The sequence below is a fragment of the Oncorhynchus masou genome, chromosome 18 (assembly GCF_036934945.1).
Source record: "Oncorhynchus masou masou isolate Uvic2021 chromosome 18, UVic_Omas_1.1, whole genome shotgun sequence".
NCBI classification, from domain to species: Eukaryota; Metazoa; Chordata; class Actinopteri; order Salmoniformes; family Salmonidae; genus Oncorhynchus; species Oncorhynchus masou.
In genome coordinates, this window is record NC_088229.1 from 18,422,179 (window position 1) to 18,441,382 (window position 19,204).

The 19,204-nt window shown below is 41.6% G+C and overlaps 2 protein-coding genes and 1 pseudogene across 2 annotated transcripts; 2 read left to right on the forward strand and 1 right to left on the reverse strand.

Moving 5' to 3' along the window:
* Positions 1-495: 495 nt before the first annotated feature.
* LOC135504134 (serine/threonine-protein kinase PINK1, mitochondrial-like) lies at positions 496-5,218 on the forward strand. The gene is made up of 8 exons (XM_064922450.1): positions 496-963; positions 1,289-1,570; positions 1,850-1,956; positions 2,089-2,271; positions 2,992-3,155; positions 3,413-3,540; positions 3,686-3,916; positions 4,153-5,218. Exons 1-8 carry the CDS (start codon positions 610-612, stop codon positions 4,432-4,434), a joined length of 1,731 nt encoding a protein of 576 aa, XP_064778522.1. The 5' UTR covers positions 496-609; the 3' UTR covers positions 4,435-5,218.
* Positions 5,219-5,425: 207 nt separating this feature from the next.
* agmat (agmatinase (putative)) lies at positions 5,426-12,067 on the forward strand. The gene is made up of 7 exons (XM_064922451.1): positions 5,426-5,849; positions 6,142-6,344; positions 6,663-6,711; positions 7,396-7,591; positions 11,153-11,332; positions 11,488-11,572; positions 11,667-12,067. The coding sequence occupies exons 1-7, from the start codon at positions 5,533-5,535 to the stop codon at positions 11,741-11,743; spliced, it is 1,107 nt and encodes a 368-aa protein (XP_064778523.1). The 5' UTR covers positions 5,426-5,532; the 3' UTR covers positions 11,744-12,067.
* Positions 12,068-12,155: 88 nt separating this feature from the next.
* Positions 12,156-18,304, reverse strand: LOC135559314 (dnaJ homolog subfamily C member 16-like; annotated as a pseudogene).
* Between the last annotated feature and the right edge of the window lie 900 nt (positions 18,305-19,204).

Here is a 19,204-nt window from a genome sequence, read left to right on the forward strand (position 1 = left end):
GACCAAAAGACTGAAAAATAGCTTCTATCTCAATGCCATCAGACTGTTAAAGAGCCATCAACTAACACAGAGAGGCTGCTGCCTACATACAGACTTGAAATCATTAGCCACTCTAACAAATGGATCACTAGTCACTTTATTAATGCCACTTTAATAATGATGTTTACATATCTTGCACTATTCATCCAACATGAATATACTGTATTTTATACGGTCTATGCCGGTCTGTCATGGCCCATCCATATATTTATATGTACATATTCTTATTCCATCCATTTACTTAGATTTGTGTGTATTATGTAGTTGTTGTGGAATTGTTAGATTACTTGTTAGATATTGCTGCACCTTCGGAGCTAGAAGCACAAGCATTTCGCTACACTCGCAATAACATATGTTAACCATGTGTATGTGACAATAAGATTTGATTTAAATAGCGGAGCAGTATACGGGAGTTGTACTCCAGTCGAGTAGATGGCGGTAATGCAACATTTATTGGATAACAACCGCCGTTAAACCTCAACGAAGAAGAAGAAGTTGTGTAACGTTATCAACGACGAGGACTGACGGAGAAAGTAAAAACAAAGCGAAACTTACCATTTTTGGTAAAGCATGTCTGTAAAACATGCCATCAGCCGTGGGGTGGAGTTGGGACGGTCGGTTATCCAGCTCGGTCTCAAACCTGCTGGTCGACTTGCAGCAAAGTTCCGAGGTGAGCGTCTTCGTGTAGGCCAACCGGCCCGCACCGTTCAGCCTCAGACTTTCCTGCCAGTTCGGTACCGATATTTCCGCATGTCGTTGAGGGGTCTTGCAGCACAGCTGCAGTCCGGTGGTTTCAGGAGGTTTGGGGGCAGCGGCTCGCCAAGAAACAGAGCAGTGTTTTTGGCTTTCGGTCTCGGTGTGGGGTTGATCGAAAAACAGCTCGATGATGATCGAAGGAGTGCTGCGACATGCCAGGAAATCCAGGTAAACAACATGGATGTTGACAACAAAGTGCTAGCAATCAACAGTGTGAAATATTTTATTGATATGTTGAAAAAAGGCAATTTTGTGAGTCATCAGTTTTTATCTTTAGTCTGGACAGGAATATCACATTTAAATATTACATTTAGTAAAATAAAATAATAATTACATATCTAATAATTTAATAACGCCAATAAAAATGTGTTATTTAATCTAAAATGACTAAATTTCACCTCTTTTCTAAAGGCTGTGTTTACCAAGAAGTAATGACGTTAATAAAAATGTGTTATTTAATCTAAAAGGACTAAATTTCACCTCTTTTCTAAAGGCTGTGTTTACCAAGAAGAAGTACTGCAGTCCACTCAAGTGCTTCACCTCGGGCTACAAGCTGGAGGACTACGTTATTGGGAAGCAGATAGGAAAAGGCTCCAACGCTGCAGTGTATGAAGCTGTGGCACCATTATCTGTGCCCAGGGACAGGGAGAGTGACCGGTGTTCCCTAAATGACCAGCCCAGTGAAGATGGAGAGGTGGCCACTGGGTCTCTGAGGAGCCCCTCCAGCTCTCTGGGCATCTATCCTCTAGCTGTCAAGATGATGTGGAACTTTGGGGTGGGTGGGTGTCTGTCAAGTTAAATAATGTCCTTTTCCCCCGAAGTTTGCACTTGTTCACTTTCCTTCATGGATTTAAAGTGAAAGGACTGGTTTAAGAGATTTGGTGGAAACAGTCTAGCCCATTCTTACACCAATCTACACTTCAGAAAAAATGACAGATTATTGGGGCACAGGGAGAGTGTTACTTTTTAAAAATGTTATATTACTGTAGAATATAGGCTATGTTCAGCGTGCAATTGGCATAGTAATAAGACTGTCTTCCCTGTTCCCCTGCAGGCTGGTTCATCAAGCGAGGCTATTCTGAGATCCATGTCCCAGGAGCTGGTCCCTGCAGGCCCTCTTGCCATGAAACAGGAAAAAGAGGAACATATTGCACTAAATGGGTTAGTATCAGCAGTCAGTCATAGCATCAATTTACTTTCAATAGACACAAAATAGCCCAACATATTTTGAGTGTTTTGCCATGCATCAAAAGAGTGCATTGCAAGTTTCATTTCAGTTGCTCTGTTTTGCAGGTATTTTGGGGAAGTGCCCAAGAGGGTTTCTGCCCACCCCAATGTGATCAGGGTGTTCCGGGCATTCACAGCAGACGTACCCCTTCTACCCGGTGCCCAGGAGGAGTACCCCGATGTCCTGCCAGCCAGACTCAACCCTGGGGGCCTGGGCAACAACCGTACTCTGTTCCTGGTCATGAAGAAGTAAGGATCATTCTCCCACATCCATTCTGTATCTCAGTGTCCCAGCCCCAGCTTAACTTGTGTCATGGAAAATTACACAATTAGTCATGCAATCCTGTGTTTCACTGCTTAAAGAATAATCTCTTGTTATATGCTAGTGTTTTTTCTAACCTGATACAAACTTGTCTTTGTGTGACTTAGCTAAGATCCGTTTAGGTGCGGTTGCAGCATGTGAGACATCCCGTGGGGTTTACTATCTGCAGGAAGTCAGCTGTGTGGAACCTTGCAGGAAGGAGCACATTATAATGTGAACTGTGACAAAACACAGTTAAACAGTTGAGCCCTTGTGCTATCAACCTGGGGCTATCTTAATCTGCACAGACAAACCAATCGCCTTTTACACTGTTCCGCCTGTTTCCACACATCTGCTAAACTGCCACGTAGACCAGAGGTTGTACTTTTTCTATAAAAGCAGAAACCCGACTATGTTTAAGCTTTCAACTCTGAACCATTCTTGGTAATGGTTGATTGCTTCATTTTTGCTAATCTTATAATAAAGTTGTTGTTACAGGAGTCTACAGTCTCTCTTCCTATAACATTTCTGACAGTCAACCTTTGGACTAAAAAGCATTTGTTTTTTTTTCCAGACCGGACCATTTTGTGTGCAGATTTGTCCATCCCACTAGTTATTTGTTCAACTAACCTAGTGTATCCTGATCTTTCCTCACCCTGTTTCCATAGTTACCCATGCACCCTGCGTCAGTACCTGGAGGTGAACGTGCCCAGCAGGAGAGAGGGCTCTCTGATGGTGCTGCAGCTGCTAGAGGGGGTCGACCACCTGTGCAGACAGGGCATCGCTCACAGGGACCTTAAATCAGACAACGTGCTCCTGGAGTTTGACTCAGGTCAGAGAGAGCAACAGGGCAAGCTCATGCATGGTATCTTGAGTGTCATTAAGCTTTGCGATTTTTTTTTTAAACAAGTTAAATATGAAATTTATTTTACAAAGGATATGGTCAGAATTCTGTCTTGATGTTTTTTTCTCTCTCCAAACTCAAATGAAGATATTTACATGGCATGTGATACTAATTAATTCATTAATGCTTATCATATTAGTTTTAATCAAATAATCCTATTGCTATTTGGCATCTCTATTGTTCAGCGGACTGCCCCCGCCTGGTAATAACAGACTTCGGCTGCTGTTTGGCTCAGAGTGACTCCAGTCTCCAACTACCCTTCAACACTATGTGGGTGAACAGAGGAGGCAACTCCTGCCTGATGGCACCTGAGGTCAGCTCCTATCATCAGAGAAATAGAAAACAACAACCTATACAATCAAGATTCATGCAAGCATTGTCTCTTGTGACTGACTGTTAACATAAATGGAAACATTTTCCTGATTTTGGGATTAAAATACACCTCTATCTCTCTATAGGTTGTCACTGCAGTTCCTGGGCAGGGTGTGGTTATCAATTACAGCAATGCAGATGCATGGGCTGTCGGGACCATTTCTTATGAGATATTTGGCCAGGCCAACCCGTTCTATGGAGCAGGTGGACTGGACAGCAGGAATTTCCAAGAGATCCAGCTTCCTGCCCTGCCTGCTTGTGTATCTGCTGACATGCAATTTGTCGTCAAGCTGCTTCTGCGTAGGGACCCCAATAAGGTACTGAGTCTAGTAAGGAATTGAATTAGATTATATGGCCATCACTTCATTGAAGGGTATGTTAAAAATGATTTACCAATTTCTCAGGGATTCTCAGAGTATTTTTGTGAGAAACAAGTTGAAGTTGTTCATTATGCAGTACTCCATTCACTACGTAAGGGCTTAGTGTACATAATGACTTCCAATACTAATCACCATCAGAGAATCCCATGCTCCTATTGTTATTTATTCTGCAGCGCCCCAGTGCCAGAGTGGCTGCCAACATGCTGCATCTGAGCCTCTGGGGAAGGTGTGCCCTTGCCAATAAGGACAGCGCTGGTATGAAGAAGCTCGCTGATTGGCTGCTGTGCCAGTCTGCTGTGGTGCTCCTGAGGGGCTGCGGCCCCAGTGGGAGCTCGGTGGAGGCGGAGCTACAGAGGTGCTTCCTGTCTAACCTGGACCTGGAAGACCTCCGATTGGCTGTCAGCTTCCTGATGTACGGAAGAGAACAGGGCAGAGCCAGCATCATGTCGCTTTAGGTCCTCTCAGTCTAACCCAGAGACATATATGTGTAACTCTGGTCTAACCCGTTGAGTTTGAATGTAGGTGAACGTAGTGCCAGGGATGGAAAATGGAATAAAAAATGTCACTGTGAATTTGTGGGAACCCACCCATATAAAATCAAAATAGTTTCTCTCCCCATTTCCACCCCTGTCTATAGAGCTTTCAGGAAACATATATATGCACTTTTTAATTAATGCTAAGACTAGACTCCATATGTTAGGGGGTTGAATTTTATTTGTGGAATTTTTGCACTTTATGTCCAGTTTGGACCTGGTCAATGACATGCTTGAGGTTTACCCCTTTGTTTGGTTTGTGTATTTTCCAAATCATCACATCTTACCTGAGTTGCACCACTACAGTCTCATATAGACTATTCCATAGCCTATGAGTGTGTTTTTCACTAAGACCATGAGGTAATCAATGTATTTACTGTATGTCAAGGATGATATGATAAAGCATCTACATATTTCCAGGTGGTTATGTAGCAGAACATCAGTTCAGATTTAATAGCAATACCAGATCACTATACTTCACATTTTGAGTTAAGTCCTTTATTTAAATAAAATGAAAGTCCATGCATGCAAAAATTGATTCATGGGACATTTTAGAATACAGTCCTATAACAATTACAGAATGAGTTTTGTCTGACAACAAACACTTTGTGAAGCTACATTTTTAATTGTGATAATGTTTTTAATAAACACTGGATGTAGTGTAAAAGACATATCCAAAGATTATAATAAAGTGTTAGTGTTTGAACTTGGTGTTTCCTTGAGTCCCTAGCGTTGATAGCAAAATAATTATCTAGCAAAGATTGTACGCTGATAAATAAAATGCATTTCCCATCACCCCCTTTTATTGCCTAGAACTTATTTGCCTGTCAGAGAGATCTGACTGTGCACAGATCTCCAATCATATGAACATGATGAAAGCATAGGTCAAAACACTTGCCAATTTTCTTTCGAGTCAATCCATGTACTTAATAGATCTGTGGAATTGTAAACGCAAGCCCTGGAATCCAAAAGCTGAAATCAAAAGTCGCCAACCACTACGCTGTTATATCTATTGAAAGTATGCTGTCTCTTTTGAAAACGAGTCGAATTGACATTCTGGGAACGTTACGGCGGTCATGCATAAGAATGACCGATACTTTTTCGGAAGTGTCAGCAGTGTGCAACAAGACACTTGACAGGCGACGTCCATGTATCACCCCTACACGACTTTGCTCAGGAAAGCGCTACAATGTCCCTCCGAGCGCCGAATTTGTAGCGAGGGTCTCTGGAATTGCTACAATGGGCAAATTACCTTACCAAGAGACCGCAGATGGACTTGATGCAGCATTTGTTGGTGTTCCAATCGATACTGGTACTTCCAACCGACCTGGGACAAGGTAGCCTACTTCTGCACTGCCGGATCTATGCAAATACTGTACTGTACTCGTACGAGCATAGCAGGCTGTACTAATTTATTTGAAATCCATTATCACATTTACAGTAGATGTACATTTTTACCTTTTATGTTCTTTAACAAATTGAGAGGCATATTTGTAAATTGTAGTATAATGTACACATTTAATTTATGAATTAATCTAGTGATTGATCAGTTGACAGCATGTGTCAAACTAATTCTGCGTGTTACAACCAATGTTATTTAAAAGTAGGACCATGCATGATCCTTTACAGATTTGGCCCCCGTCAGATCAGAGCAGAATCGGCCATGTTGAGGGCCTACAACAGTGGCACGCGGGCAGCCCCCTATGAGTCTCTGATGGTTGCTGATATTGGGGACGTCAACGTCAACGTGTATGACCTAAAGGACACCTGTAGACGAATCCGGGAAGCCTACCGTACAATCCTGGCCACGGACTGTATCCCCCTTACTATGGGTGAGGAGGAGTACCCATGTCTACACTATGCAATCTGAGATGTGAGGAAAGGGATTTCGGACATTATAGCAAATGCCTACTAACTACATTTCAACAGTGATCGATATTCCTTTCAGATGTGTCTCAAAACAACACCTGCTTCTTCTTTCTCCTTGTCACACATTTAGGCTAACGTTGAATGGTTCATCTTTGCCCTGCTTATGAACCTTCCTGACAAGTATAGTACAAAGGTTACTGTTACAAAGTGTTGGCATGACACACTAACGTTAAGGTGTATGTTTAACTGGATAGGCTACATTTTATTCGGTCTTTTAACAGGTGGTGATCACACCATAGCATACCCTATTCTCCAAGCAGTTGCTGAGAAGTAAGTAGTGTATCAGTAGCCCTACATTTGTAAAATGCCAGAATAACTAGAATACTTTCAGGGCCAGTTTCCTGGACATATTAAAGGAGAGGTTTGCAAAAAATAAAAATAAATGTCAATGCATGTTATAGAAGTGTTCACTTTTTTTTGCGATTTCACTTGGTTCTGAGAAACTTACCCCACCATGGATAGACTTCCTCATGCTTGTTCTGCAGTATCGGTGTGCGAGCATGCAAGTGTTTTCTTGTGCTGATAGAAAGTACGTCCATGCTTGCAAAATGTATCGTTCAAGTCCAACATCATGGAATGTAAATTGGCAGAAGTTCGCAGACTCAATTTGTACAACATTTAATGACCTGCATCACTATACTGAGAGCATTTCAGTTTCTAAAAGGACCTATGTGGGTGTTTCTGGAGCCTTTGTTCATGTTTCATCACTGCCCTGATACTGCGGAATTAGCCTGAGGAAGTCTATCGCCGGTCGGGTAATTTTCTCAAACCAAGTGAACTGGCAAAAAAAGTGTCTGGACACTTCAATAACATGCCATTTTAACATACATTTTTGTGATTTGGTTAAAAAAAATGACCTTTCAATGGAGAATCTCTGTTCAGCTCAATTTTCGGTACAGGACTGGGCTGAATCGATCTTTGTGAAACAGTACATTTGTATCCCGTGTTTGTTAGACACGGCCCTGTGGGACTTATCCATGTGGATGCTCACGCCGACACAAGTGACGTGGTCCTGGGGGAGAAGATTGGCCACGGGACACCCTTCAGGCGTTGTGTGGAGGAGGGCCTGCTAGACTGCAAGAGGGTCGTCCAGATAGGCCTGCGTGGTACAGGTTACTCACCTGATGCCTATGAGTGGAGCCGAGCACAGGTACTCACTTCACTGTGCGTAGAGGTTGTCCTCACCTAGGGGGACACAAACATTCACAAAAGTAAAAAAATAGGTCAAATAATAAACATTATATATGATTAAAATATCTCTCTATGGCCCCGATTCCGGCCTGAGTTAACTGCACGTAAATGGACCGCTATTCCCTTTTTATGCACTTTGTTCTCTCTGTGTATTCTGACCTTGAATTGAAGGCGTGGCGGAGGTGTGTCTACAGAAACGCTGTATTCTGATCTTGACTTAATTCCCGTTAGATGTAACACTTCTCCATGCACTTTAATTTACAATTTCATAAGAGCTATTGATAAGTGCTAAGTGCTAGTTAAATAAGTAATCTGTTTGGATAAGGGAATTGCAAATATAAATTACACTTGTTTTAGATACATTTTACCTTATAATCACTGCAGACAAATGTGAAACCAGTCATATGGCAGCAAACTGAGCATATCAACTTTCCCACAGTAAAGTTTACGAAATACTGTGCCATTTTGCAGAATTTTAATTGTACAGCCTTTTAACTGGCAGCTATGTGCACTCTCGAAGGTCTTAATTATAGGCTACCCCGTTTCCTATTTCTATCATTTTAAATAACACTATCAGTAGGCCTAATAACTCATATTGAACTGCGAAGTTCCCTTCAGTTGGTATATCCTACATTATCATTCAATTTAATTACATAGTTTTGTTTGACTTCATTTGTTTCCTCTGTAAACACCACGTTGCTGAGGATTATAGAGTACCACAGTAATCGTCATAATACCCATAAAACCTAGTGGTCAAACAGGGAAATGGTTCCAATTGTTTTTCCACACGAGATTTTAGAAACACTTAAAATAAGGGCTGTGTTTTGGGTAGGCTTACCCTAGCATGACATTTTGGTAACTGTGTAAAAGTCTCTAGGACAAGGTGACTTCTATCAATATATTCACCCCCCCCAAAATGAAACGCTAATTAGCTGCTAATGTGGCTATTATAAAAAACTTTAAATGCCATTTTGTTACCTTTATTTAACTAGGCAAGTCAGTTAAGAACAAATACTTATTTTCAATGACGGCCTAGGAACAGTGGGTTAACTGCCTGTTCAGGGGCAGAACGACAGATGTGTACCTTGTCAGCTCGGGGGTTTGAACTCGGGGGTTTAACCTTGCAGTTACTAGTCCAACGCTCTAACCACTAGGCCACTCTGCCACCATGATGTTCTGGACAAGACTGTTCAATTGAGTCAAAGGTAAGGATCTCTAATGTAAGCTAAATTTGGCAATTAATAAATTGGCTACATTTCTTTAAATGGACAATTCTGTGAACTGTCTTGTGCAAGTTTTAAATTGACACAATACCTGTTAGCAAAGGTGTCATGCAGGAGCTTGCAGGGATTTGTAGTCTTGCATGACATCTACTTTGATGCTAATTAGCATTTTCAAAACTGAGAGTAAATAGAGCTGAATATATTGATTAAAAAAAGTCACCTTATCCTAGAGAGATTTACATTGTTATCAAAACGTCACACCAGGTTAAGCCTACACAAAACACAGCCCTTATTTTAAGTGTTTCTAAAATCCCCTATGGAAATGGTGGAAAAGCTATTGGAACCATTTCCCTGTTTGACCACTAGGTTCTATGTATATTATGACACCTCCACTGTGGGGCTCTATTAGTAACAGTTGATAATATAAAAAATGAAAGACATATAGGCTAATTAAATCGTAATGGAGCGGAGCACAGACCGAGTCCTAACAGTTTGAACCCGACACACGGTGCAATACTTGGCTGTCATCACACAGTTCCATGGTTAGTGCAGGCAATAGATGAGGGTGTAGCCTACTATTGTACACTATTCCCCCTATTATAAATGTAAATACACTAATCTTCCAACATTACCATGGGTTAAAGAACTGAATGTGGCAATTTTCAGAATGAATCAAACCACTGTATTTTTGATTGATCAATATATTTCATGCGCAATATATGAAATGATTCAAACATACTTTCCTAACCCAACAATTTGCCTAAATAATCTATACGATCAGAGTATTTTTTAATTTACCAGTTGGTGTTGAAACGGAGACAAAAATGTATTTATTCAGATGGTTTCCTTTCATTGATCCCTATATTCTGAACCCGTTCGTTCTCTCAATGTGTTCTAGTCTGTCGACAAAATTCAAATGAAAGGTGCACCGTATTTAAAGGGATGGCTTAAGATAAATGTACTGAAAACCCTATTGAATGAAAACCACCGAATAATTTGTTCGCCAGCAATTGGGAGGGTTTTCAGCAGTTGAATTACATTTATTCAGCGCTCGCAAGGGAACCACGCCTGCAAAGCCCATTACGCACCTAAGTCTGAATACCAACTACAGAAAAGTGTGTAGGAAAAACATAAATGTGTGTATGTGTTCTCTCTCGGTGTGTGTATGTTCTCTCTCTCTCCGTGTGTGTATGTTCTCTCTCGGTGTGTGTATGTTCTCTCTCGGTGTGTGTATGTTCTCTCTCGGTGTGTGTATGTTCTCTCTCTCTCGGTGTGTGTATGTTCTCTCTCGGTGTGTGTATGTTCTCTCTCCGTGTGTGTATGTTCTCTCTCGGTGTGTGTGTATGTTCTCTCTCTCTCCGTGTGTGTATGTTCTCTCTCTCTCGGTGTGTGTATGTTCTCTCTCTATCCGTGTGTGTATGTTCTCTCTCTCTCCGTGTGTGTATGTTCTCTCTCGGTGTGTGTATGTTCTCTCTCTCCGTGTGTGTATGTTCTCTCTCTCTCGGTGTGTGTATGTTCTCTCTCGGTGTGTGTATGTTCTCTCTCCGTGTGTGTATGTTCTCTCTCGGTGTGTGTGTATGTTCTCTCTCTCTCCGTGTGTGTATGTTCTCTCTCTCTCGGTGTGTGTATGTTCTCTCTCTATCCGTGTGTGTATGTTCTCTCTCTCTCCGTGTGTGTATGTTCTCTCTCTATCCGTGTGTGTATGTTCTCTCTCTCTCGGTGTGTGTATGTTCTCTCTCTATCCGTGTGTGTATGTTCTCTCTCTCTCCGTGTGTGTATGTTCTCTCTCTCCGTGTGTGTATGTTCTCTCTCGGTGTGTGTATGTTCTCTCTCGGTGTGTGTATGTTCTCTCTCTCTCGGTGTGTGTATGTTCTCTCTCTCTCCGTGTGTGTATGTTCTCTCTCTGTGTGTGTATGTTCTCTCTCTCTCTGTGTGTGTATGTTCTCTCTCTCTCGGTGTGTGTATGTTCTCTCTCTCGGTGTGTGTATGTTCTCTCTCTCTCGGTGTGTGTATGTTCTCTCTCTCTCGGTGTGTGTATGTTCTCTCTCTCTCGGTGTGTGTATGTTCTCTCTCTCTCGGTGTGTGTATGTTCTCTCTCTCTCGGTGTGTGTATGTTCTCTCTCTCTCTCCATGTGTGTATGTTCTCTCTCTCTGTGTGTGTGTATGTTCCCTCTCTCTCTGTGTGTGTATGTTCTCTCTCTCTCCGTGTGTGTATGTTCTCTCTCTCTCCGTGTGTGTATGTTCTCTCTCGGTGTGTGTGTATGTTCTCTCTCGGTGTGTGTGTATATGCTCTGTAGGGATTCCGTGTGGTTCAGGCGGAGGAGTGTTGGTTCAAGTCCCTGGCTCCTCTCATGGCTGCGGTTCGGACTCAGATGGGCACGGGTCCAGTCTACCTCAGCTTTGATATCGATGCTTTAGACCCAGCCTTCGCCCCTGGAACAGGCACACCAGAGATAGCAGGCCTCACATCCATACAAGTAAGGAAATACCTGACTTTGTTTTAGTGTTTGTTTTTACAGACATTTGGTAGAATATTTAGTTGTTACTGTGTTATAATACAGATATGAGATGGAGGCAGCTGCTGACACAGAGGGTGGTGTTATGTTTTCCTCTTTGTGTGTGTGACACCCAGGGACTAGAAATCATCCGGGGCTGCCATGGCCTAAACCTGGTGGGGTGTGATTTAGTGGAGGTGTCTCCACCCTATGACACCACAGGTACTGTACTTATCATGACTCTGTGTCACATTAAATAATCTGTTTTACTTTGAGTATAATTTCAAACACACATTTTTTTTTTTTTTTTTTGCAGGCAATACAGCACTGACTGCCGCCAACCTGCTCTTTGAAATGATGTGTGTCCTTCCAAAGACAAAATATTATGACTAATTATGTGATGAGGTTCTGCACATACTTAATCGAAAGAATAGCACTGTTACTGAACAGATTCAATATGTAATCAGAGGTTAATCACCAGTGTGACCATATCACACCAAACAAGGACTGGTAAGGCAGAAAAATAGAATGTCTCTGCAACATATGAACATGAAGCATTTATATACACACAGCGAGAGGATATGCACTGGAGCAGAACCTTTGAGACATCTGCAAATCAGATACATTTATTTTGTCAACATTGTACCAGGGTTATTAGTATAGTGATTTTGTAACAAAAACATGTTTATAATCAAATAAACAACAGTATTGATGAATGATATGACCATGTTATTATAAAATGCATGTCAAAAAAGTCATTTTATATATTATAGTATGATGTTAATATATGTACAGATAACATGGTAGAAGGTAGAATATGTACAGATAACATGGTAGAAGGTAGAATATGTACAGATAACATGGTAGAAGGTAGAATATGTACAGATAACATGGTAGACGGTAGAACATGTACAGATAACATGCTAGAAGGTAGAATATGTACAGCATTTACATTTACCAAATATAACTACACTATTGTCATGATGACAATATCAGAGTTTAATGCTTATAAATTGGGTTAAGCACAGTTATTGTTTTTTTAATTTGCATTTGCTCTGCCCTTATCTATTCTAAAATATATCACATGAAATGTCGTCCAACATACACTTTATCATTGCTACAAACACTTTATCATTGCTACATACACTTTATCATTGCTACATACACTTTAGTAATTTAGCAGACGCCCTTATCCAGAGCGACTTACAGTAGTGATTGCATACATTTTTCGTAGTGGTTCCCTGGCGTTGCAAGCTTTACCAACTGAGCCCACTGAAGCCACTGGCTATGTGATGTAAAAAATAGAATAAAAAGTAAAATAGACTAATGTAAAAAGCTTGCAATTGGTCATGTAACAAAAAGCACAATAATAACGTTGTGTAGATTTTTCGATATTAGCCTATGTCTACATGAAGATGGATATACATGAAATACTAGCTGCCAGGGGAAATGGAAGGCATTATAGTTCCATTATATATTGCACAATAATAAGCCTTAAGTTCAGGAAACGATCAAAATGGTGAACAAAACAGATCTAGTAGAGACATGCGTCTCTATTCACAGAATTGACCAATCACCATTGAGACAGTGAAGCTAATATCAGAGCACACTCTGATAGATTACATACATGAATAGCATGGATGATGGTTTTAAAAAGGCAGGAGTCTACTTATGACCACAGTGATTAAGTTAGCTCATCTAGAGGTTGTAACAGCAGCAGATATTAGAACTATGTAACTATTATGACAGCATGCAGAGGAAGGGATCCCAAAAGGTAAGTGATCTAGGAATTGTTCAACGGTTGTTGCTTTTAGATCTACTATATTCTGTACCCTCCCTCTATTGATCCTACTTTAAAGTACTTCTGTAAGAAATAAACATCTGAAGTGCAAAAAAGACAGCTCTAGCTAACTCCAGCAGAACATGAGATGGCAGTGTAGCCTAGTGGTTAGAGCATTGGACTAGTAATCGAAAGGTTGCAAGTTCAAATCCCCGAGCTGACAAGGTACAAAATCTGGCGTTCTGCCCCTGAACAGGCAGTTAACCCACTGTTCCTAGGCTGTCATTGAAAATAAGAATTTGTTCTTAACTGACTTGCCTAGTAAAATAAAGGTAGAAAAAAAAGTTGTCTCAATGAGTCAAGCCAACTTCACTATTGAAAGTCATTTCTTCAAACTATGTCCCAGTGCATGCACTCAAAACATACATTAACCTCGCCATGAGGACACCTTGGAATCTTGGCTTTTAGACACAGGTAGCTTTGGTACGTGTCTATTTAGGCCTGAATCCTGACTTTGGATGTAATTAATTTCAAACCTCACAAAAGTTTTGCCCGCAAGTCAGGATGTTCGGTAGGTGTCCTGTTACCCCCCCCCCCCCTATTTGGGGGCGGTGATCTTCTCCAGGCCAGGCCAGGCAGGGATGCAGTACATGTGAAGAGTTCCCTCTATCAGCCTCTCCATCCACAGCCCCAGGTGGTCCACTTTGTGGTGGATCTGCAGTGTGGCAGTGGAGCGGGACCTGGGCACAGACCTGCGTAGTGGGTGGTCCTCTCTGGACCCAGACCTTCTCCCTCCCCCAGTGGCGGACCCAGGTCCTCCCTCCCCGGTGTAGACAGGCCTGAAGAGGCAGAGGTACTTCTTATGGCCGTTGAGTGCCAGGATGTAGCCCGTGTAGTCTATCTTGTGGCGGGCGCCATCGTCCTCGTCAGTGTCTATCTGCATGGCATCCTGGGTGCACTCCAGCAGCGTCTCCACCCATGCACTGTGCTTGTCCACGTTCAAGAAGGAAAAGTGGAGCGTCAGGCTCCTAGGGGCAAAAAGAAAGGATATGATAGGTTGGTTATAAATATGTTATAACTGCTGGATTCTGCCAACCCCCCAAAGAGGCAGCTTTCCACAACACTCACATATGAATACTCATGTTATATGTACAATGCTATGTATCACTATATACACCATTACAAAGAGGGTAGTTTGGGTCCTGGATGTTGATTGGCTGAAACAGCATTTCAGCGGTGTGTCTATCAGACAATATACCATGTGTATGGCCCAAAAATACTTGTTTACTGTTCTATTTATGTAAGTAAACTGTTTATAATAGCAATAAGGCACCTCAGGGATTTGTGGTATATGGCCCATAAACCACAGTTAAGGGCTGTATCCAGGCACTCCGCTTCATGTCGTGCATAAAAACACCCCTAAATGGTGCTGCATGGTCAATCCGACGTCTGCAGTGGCCATACAGCATTTACTAGAATACTGCATCTGCAGAAGTCAGGATATTCATACTTCTTGCGCTTCGCAGAGCTGTTGTGAAGGAAGTTGTCAAGGAAGCGAGTTTGTATTTATACAGGACCTCCTGCCCCCCACCTACTGTCAACCAATCATGTCAATGCGGAGCTATACGGTGCCCTCAAAACACCAGACCATGTGGGATCATGTGCTCACCCAGTGAAAGAGTAGACCTCTTTGGCAAACTTGCTGAGCAGGACGTTCTTGGAGGCGTCAGTGAGCACCAGCACCACGTTCATGTGGCCTGGTCTTAGCTTCACCAGGTTACTGGTGTACGTGATGTCGGTCAGCTCCGTCACCTCCACAAAGTTTTTCTTCAGTGGGCGTCTATAAATTACAAAAACATGATAAGCATAAAACCACTCAATTGTATTTATTGCATCGACATCACTGAAAAGATAACTACAATCCCTAAAATATGTCAGAGCTAAAATACATATATATTTCAGTCACCGCTTAAATCTTTTCACTGAAGCTGAAAATGTCTTGCCTTGAGGTGCTGCTGCTACCCAGTGATCCATTTTCTGCCTTAGCTCCGTCTTTTGCCTTCGGTTTGGATTTGCCGTCTTCACTAGAGTCACTGAAATCACACAAAGCAGAACGATAAATCTGAACAAGCAGTTTCCCCCAAGGAAATACGTTTGAGTCGCAGAATCACTGGTTCTCCATCTTACCTGAAAGCCTGAACCACCACAGTTCCAAACAGGATGAATGAGGCAGAGAATATCAACGACAGGAGGGGCATCATCTCACGCCTGCAGAAACATATTACAGATATATCGAAATACAAGGGGGTTAGTGACAAACTGTGTTAACACTAATCTTGATTATAACACTCAAGCAGTTCTTGACTAAAACATCAAGCAAACAACTGAAGAACTATCATTATTTGAAAGATCTGTTGAATTGGCATGGGCCATTTTATTATGTCCACATCTCCATATGTTGTTACCTAACATCGAGAATAAGAGTTAACTTACCAATTATTGTGAATAATATCATCAATGATTTCAGTGAGGTAATCATAAGCTGTATAGATCCATCGAATGAGAAACATCTGGAATTTAAAACATATTTACTGGCTAGTCATTAACTGATGAACAACACACTTACATGATTGTACTGCATTACCCATCATAAAAATTAAAAAAACATCGCAGGTTTGGAATCCTACAAAAGAACATTCCAACAAGTATCTTATTTCTGGACACAGTACTAATTACCACATCATTATCCTTGCTCTTCAGAGATAATAAAGTAGGGCAGCCTTGTTCTTTTACATACAGTACTTTTCAGTAGTGAGGAACTCAACCCACAGAGGCAAACTCATTGTTGAGCTCCGGCAGCATTGTGTCTTGGTTGAGGATGGAGGGGTCTTTCTGCAGCCTCTGCAGCTCATCCAAGAGACGATGTTTATTCTCATCGGTTCCATTCCAACCGCCCGTCAACTCCTTGTACAGGACCTTTCCTGCCGCGTTACGATGCTCCAGGATGAACACCTGCGGAGCGAGCACATGCAGGCACACATGAACACACTTCCACATGAGCTTATAGTATTGGGGAAAGGTGATTTTACATTTTTATAAAGTATAATAGAGAGAGGTGTGTGTGTGTGTGTGTGTATATGGCTCATTATACAGACACATACCAGAAGCTCTCAAAAAATCCAAGGAGAGCACATTAACAAAGTTCATGTTCAATATGGCATAAATGTACCTGTGGTGGCTGTGTACTGTCCTTGGTCTTCAGCAGAGTATCACACAGTGGTTGTTGCAGTAGTCAAATCTCACCACCTCCTGAGTGTTGGTATAGGCAAATGAGAGGAAAGCCTGGTTTCCTATGGTATAGGACTCCTCATCACCAGTGATCAGCAGGACACAGTACCTGAAAGGTAGATGTTTGGGGACATTAGTGTTTGTTCTGCAGCACTAAAACCTTTAGCGTGTGCTGAATCTTCTACAGTGCCGCATGACACACAAATGTGTATACCTCAATTATAGAAGTAAAATAATCAATCATGTCACCTGGCTGTGCAGAAATTGTATGTTCACAAATAAATTGTAAGTTCACAAAGGGCATCAGTATGTTACTTTCTGCGTCGGTGGAGCTGCTTCACAGGACAAAGCTCATCAAACAGTTTCTGGTTCACCAGTCGAGGGACGAGGAGAAACTTGTTGTTCTATATGAATTCATCAATGACTTGTTTTTTCATTCCTTTAGCCTAGAAGAAGAGAACTACAACATGGATTATTAATAAAATGCCCTGTATCTAATCAGCTGAATTAACAATTGTCACCTCAACAAAAACAGCATCTCTAAATATAATCAATAAACATCAGTAATACAGATGCTACTCGGGTATTCAAATGCTATTTAACAATTCAATTAAACTGTCTGGTGGAAAAGTAGTCAAATCTAGTTAACTGTCTAGTAACTACCTGTATAATGTCTGCAGGCCTGTCTATACTCTCCTTAAAGACCAGCATGGTGGTGGGCGTAGGTGTTATTGTTGAACTGTTTCAGTAGGTTGGGAGTATCTGAGAGACCCTGGTCACCTACCCAAACTGAATATAATCCTTATAGGCGAACGCAGTCAGCTACGGAAGATGAGAAAAAAAACCTGCAAGCAAGTATCAGAAAGCAGTTGTCGATGACCTTTGTTCCAGGAGGAAGTTAATAAATGATAGTCAGACCAGCTCTCTCAGGGGTAGTTTAAACTGATGCCAGACTGACTAGTCTAGACAATGGCTTACCTTGTACAAGAGTGGGACTACAGGCACTTGGTCAAATAGAAGCACGTGCGGCTTGTCCTGCTCATGCCAGCTGTTCAGGAATTGAAGGTCATTCCTGTCTGTAACCTGAAACGTACACACACAAAAAAATAATTATGAATTTGCGAAATCATGTTTGCTGCTGCTGTTGTTATTTACCTTCTCAACCAGTCTCTGAGGGAGCAGGTTCTCCACAAACTGCCTCAGGTGCTCCTTCACCACAGCGTAGTGGAAGAAGGTCACTTTCCCGTTGATGACACCGAGTATGGACGGGGTACGGTGAGCACCGAGGTGATTGGCCAGACGTCTCTCATAACCAACGTCCACCACACCAATCCCCACACCTAACACATACCACACATAATCGGCCATACAAAGACTCACTATGGTTATTGTACCTACTTTAGTTGAATGCACTGAATGTATGTTGCTCTGGATAATGGTGTCTGCTAAATTACTAGAACGTAATATTATGTCATATGGACGGTGAAGTCGTTGAGTAACTTTAATTTGTGTAATGCATTTTGTTATTTCCTACCCAAGGCCTCCAGCTCCAGAACAACCTCTTTCCTTACTGGCTCAATGTGGATACAGCTGAAGCACCAGTCGGAGGTGATTTTGATCAGGTACGGTCTTTTGAAGCTGTCTGGCACCACGTCATTCACATACTGGTTGAAGTGCAGAGCGTACTTGCTGTCAGCAAACTCCTGGCTGTCCTTGTTGCTGAAGGGGAAAAGGAAGAAGGACTCATCGAAGTAGAATTGGTCATGACCATGACCGTAGTGACCATGACCATACGGCTGGGTGTCATCAGTCTGTCCATACCGGTCATAGTTGGCCCTTTTCTCCTCGTGGGATAAGATCTTAAAGAGTTTGGGTAGAAAGCACATGGATATTGTTACCAGAGGGTGGGGAATTCCCTTCTGAATAATGCATTTCAAGTCTAATTTTATTTGTCACATGCGCCGAATACAACAAACCTTACCGTGAAATGCATACTTACAAGCCCTTAACCAACAATGCATTTTTAAGAAAATGAATAAAATATTTACTAAATAAACTAATGTAAAAAGAAAGTAACAATAGGCTGCTGACGTTTTGATGCTGGTGAAAATTGTATACACTCTTACCTCATAGATTTGGTAATCTTGATGAACATATCTTCAGCGCCTTCATTTTTGTTTTTATCAGGATGCCTTACAGAAATAAAGGAAAGACATTGCATCAATGGGCCATTCATTGTTGTAAACAGTCAATAGTCTAGTGCTAAATATATGAGTTCTGACACCCAGAACAGAAAGAGTAAGTAATGTTCTTACCATTCTCTAATTAGGCGCTTGTACACTTTCTTGATTTAAGTTTGGCTTGCACTTTTGGTCACTCCAAGAATATTGTATGGGTCTACTTCATTGGCTGTCTCCACTAAGCGAACCAGAAGAATCAGACGGACAACCACTATATCAGGAAATGCCAAACACATCCTTGTTCTTCTTGCCATGTTCTCTGTCGGGAAAGCAACAACAACAGTCAGGGTGAACACATATGTCTGACGGGATGTGTAGGTAAATTAATCTGCATTGGTAAAGGGAAGATTTGAAACATATACAGATCCAACTAGATAACCGTCTAAACACAGCCGTTAGTAGGCAATACCATTATAATTGCCACATGTAAGTTACAAAACAGAACAAATTCATTAAATTGCCATTGACTTGAATTCACCACCTTGCCTTGTAATCAATTTAGAATATATGGATAGCTAACCTAGCTAGTTAGCTATCCAGATTAGT

What these genes read in the sequence shown, in the direction of transcription:
- LOC135504134 (XM_064922450.1), top strand. Translation starts at nt 610, where the DNA reads ATGTCTGTAAAACATGCCATCAGCCGTGGGGTGGAGTTGGGACGGTCG. An exon ending in CGACATGCCAGGAAATCCAG is followed by an intron (nt 964 to 1,288) that starts GTAAACAACATG and finishes TCTTTTCTAAAG; the next exon opens with GCTGTGTTTACCAAGAAGAA. An exon ending in CTGTTCCTGGTCATGAAGAA is followed by an intron (nt 2,272 to 2,991) that starts GTAAGGATCATT and finishes CTGTTTCCATAG; the next exon opens with TTACCCATGCACCCTGCGTC.
- agmat (XM_064922451.1), top strand. Translation starts at nt 5,533, where the DNA reads ATGCTGTCTCTTTTGAAAACGAGTCGAATTGACATTCTGGGAACGTTA. An exon ending in CTCCAAGCAGTTGCTGAGAA is followed by an intron (nt 6,712 to 7,395) that starts GTAAGTAGTGTA and finishes CGTGTTTGTTAG; the next exon opens with ACACGGCCCTGTGGGACTTA. An exon ending in TCCACCCTATGACACCACAG is followed by an intron (nt 11,573 to 11,666) that starts GTACTGTACTTA and finishes TTTTTTTTGCAG; the next exon opens with GCAATACAGCACTGACTGCC.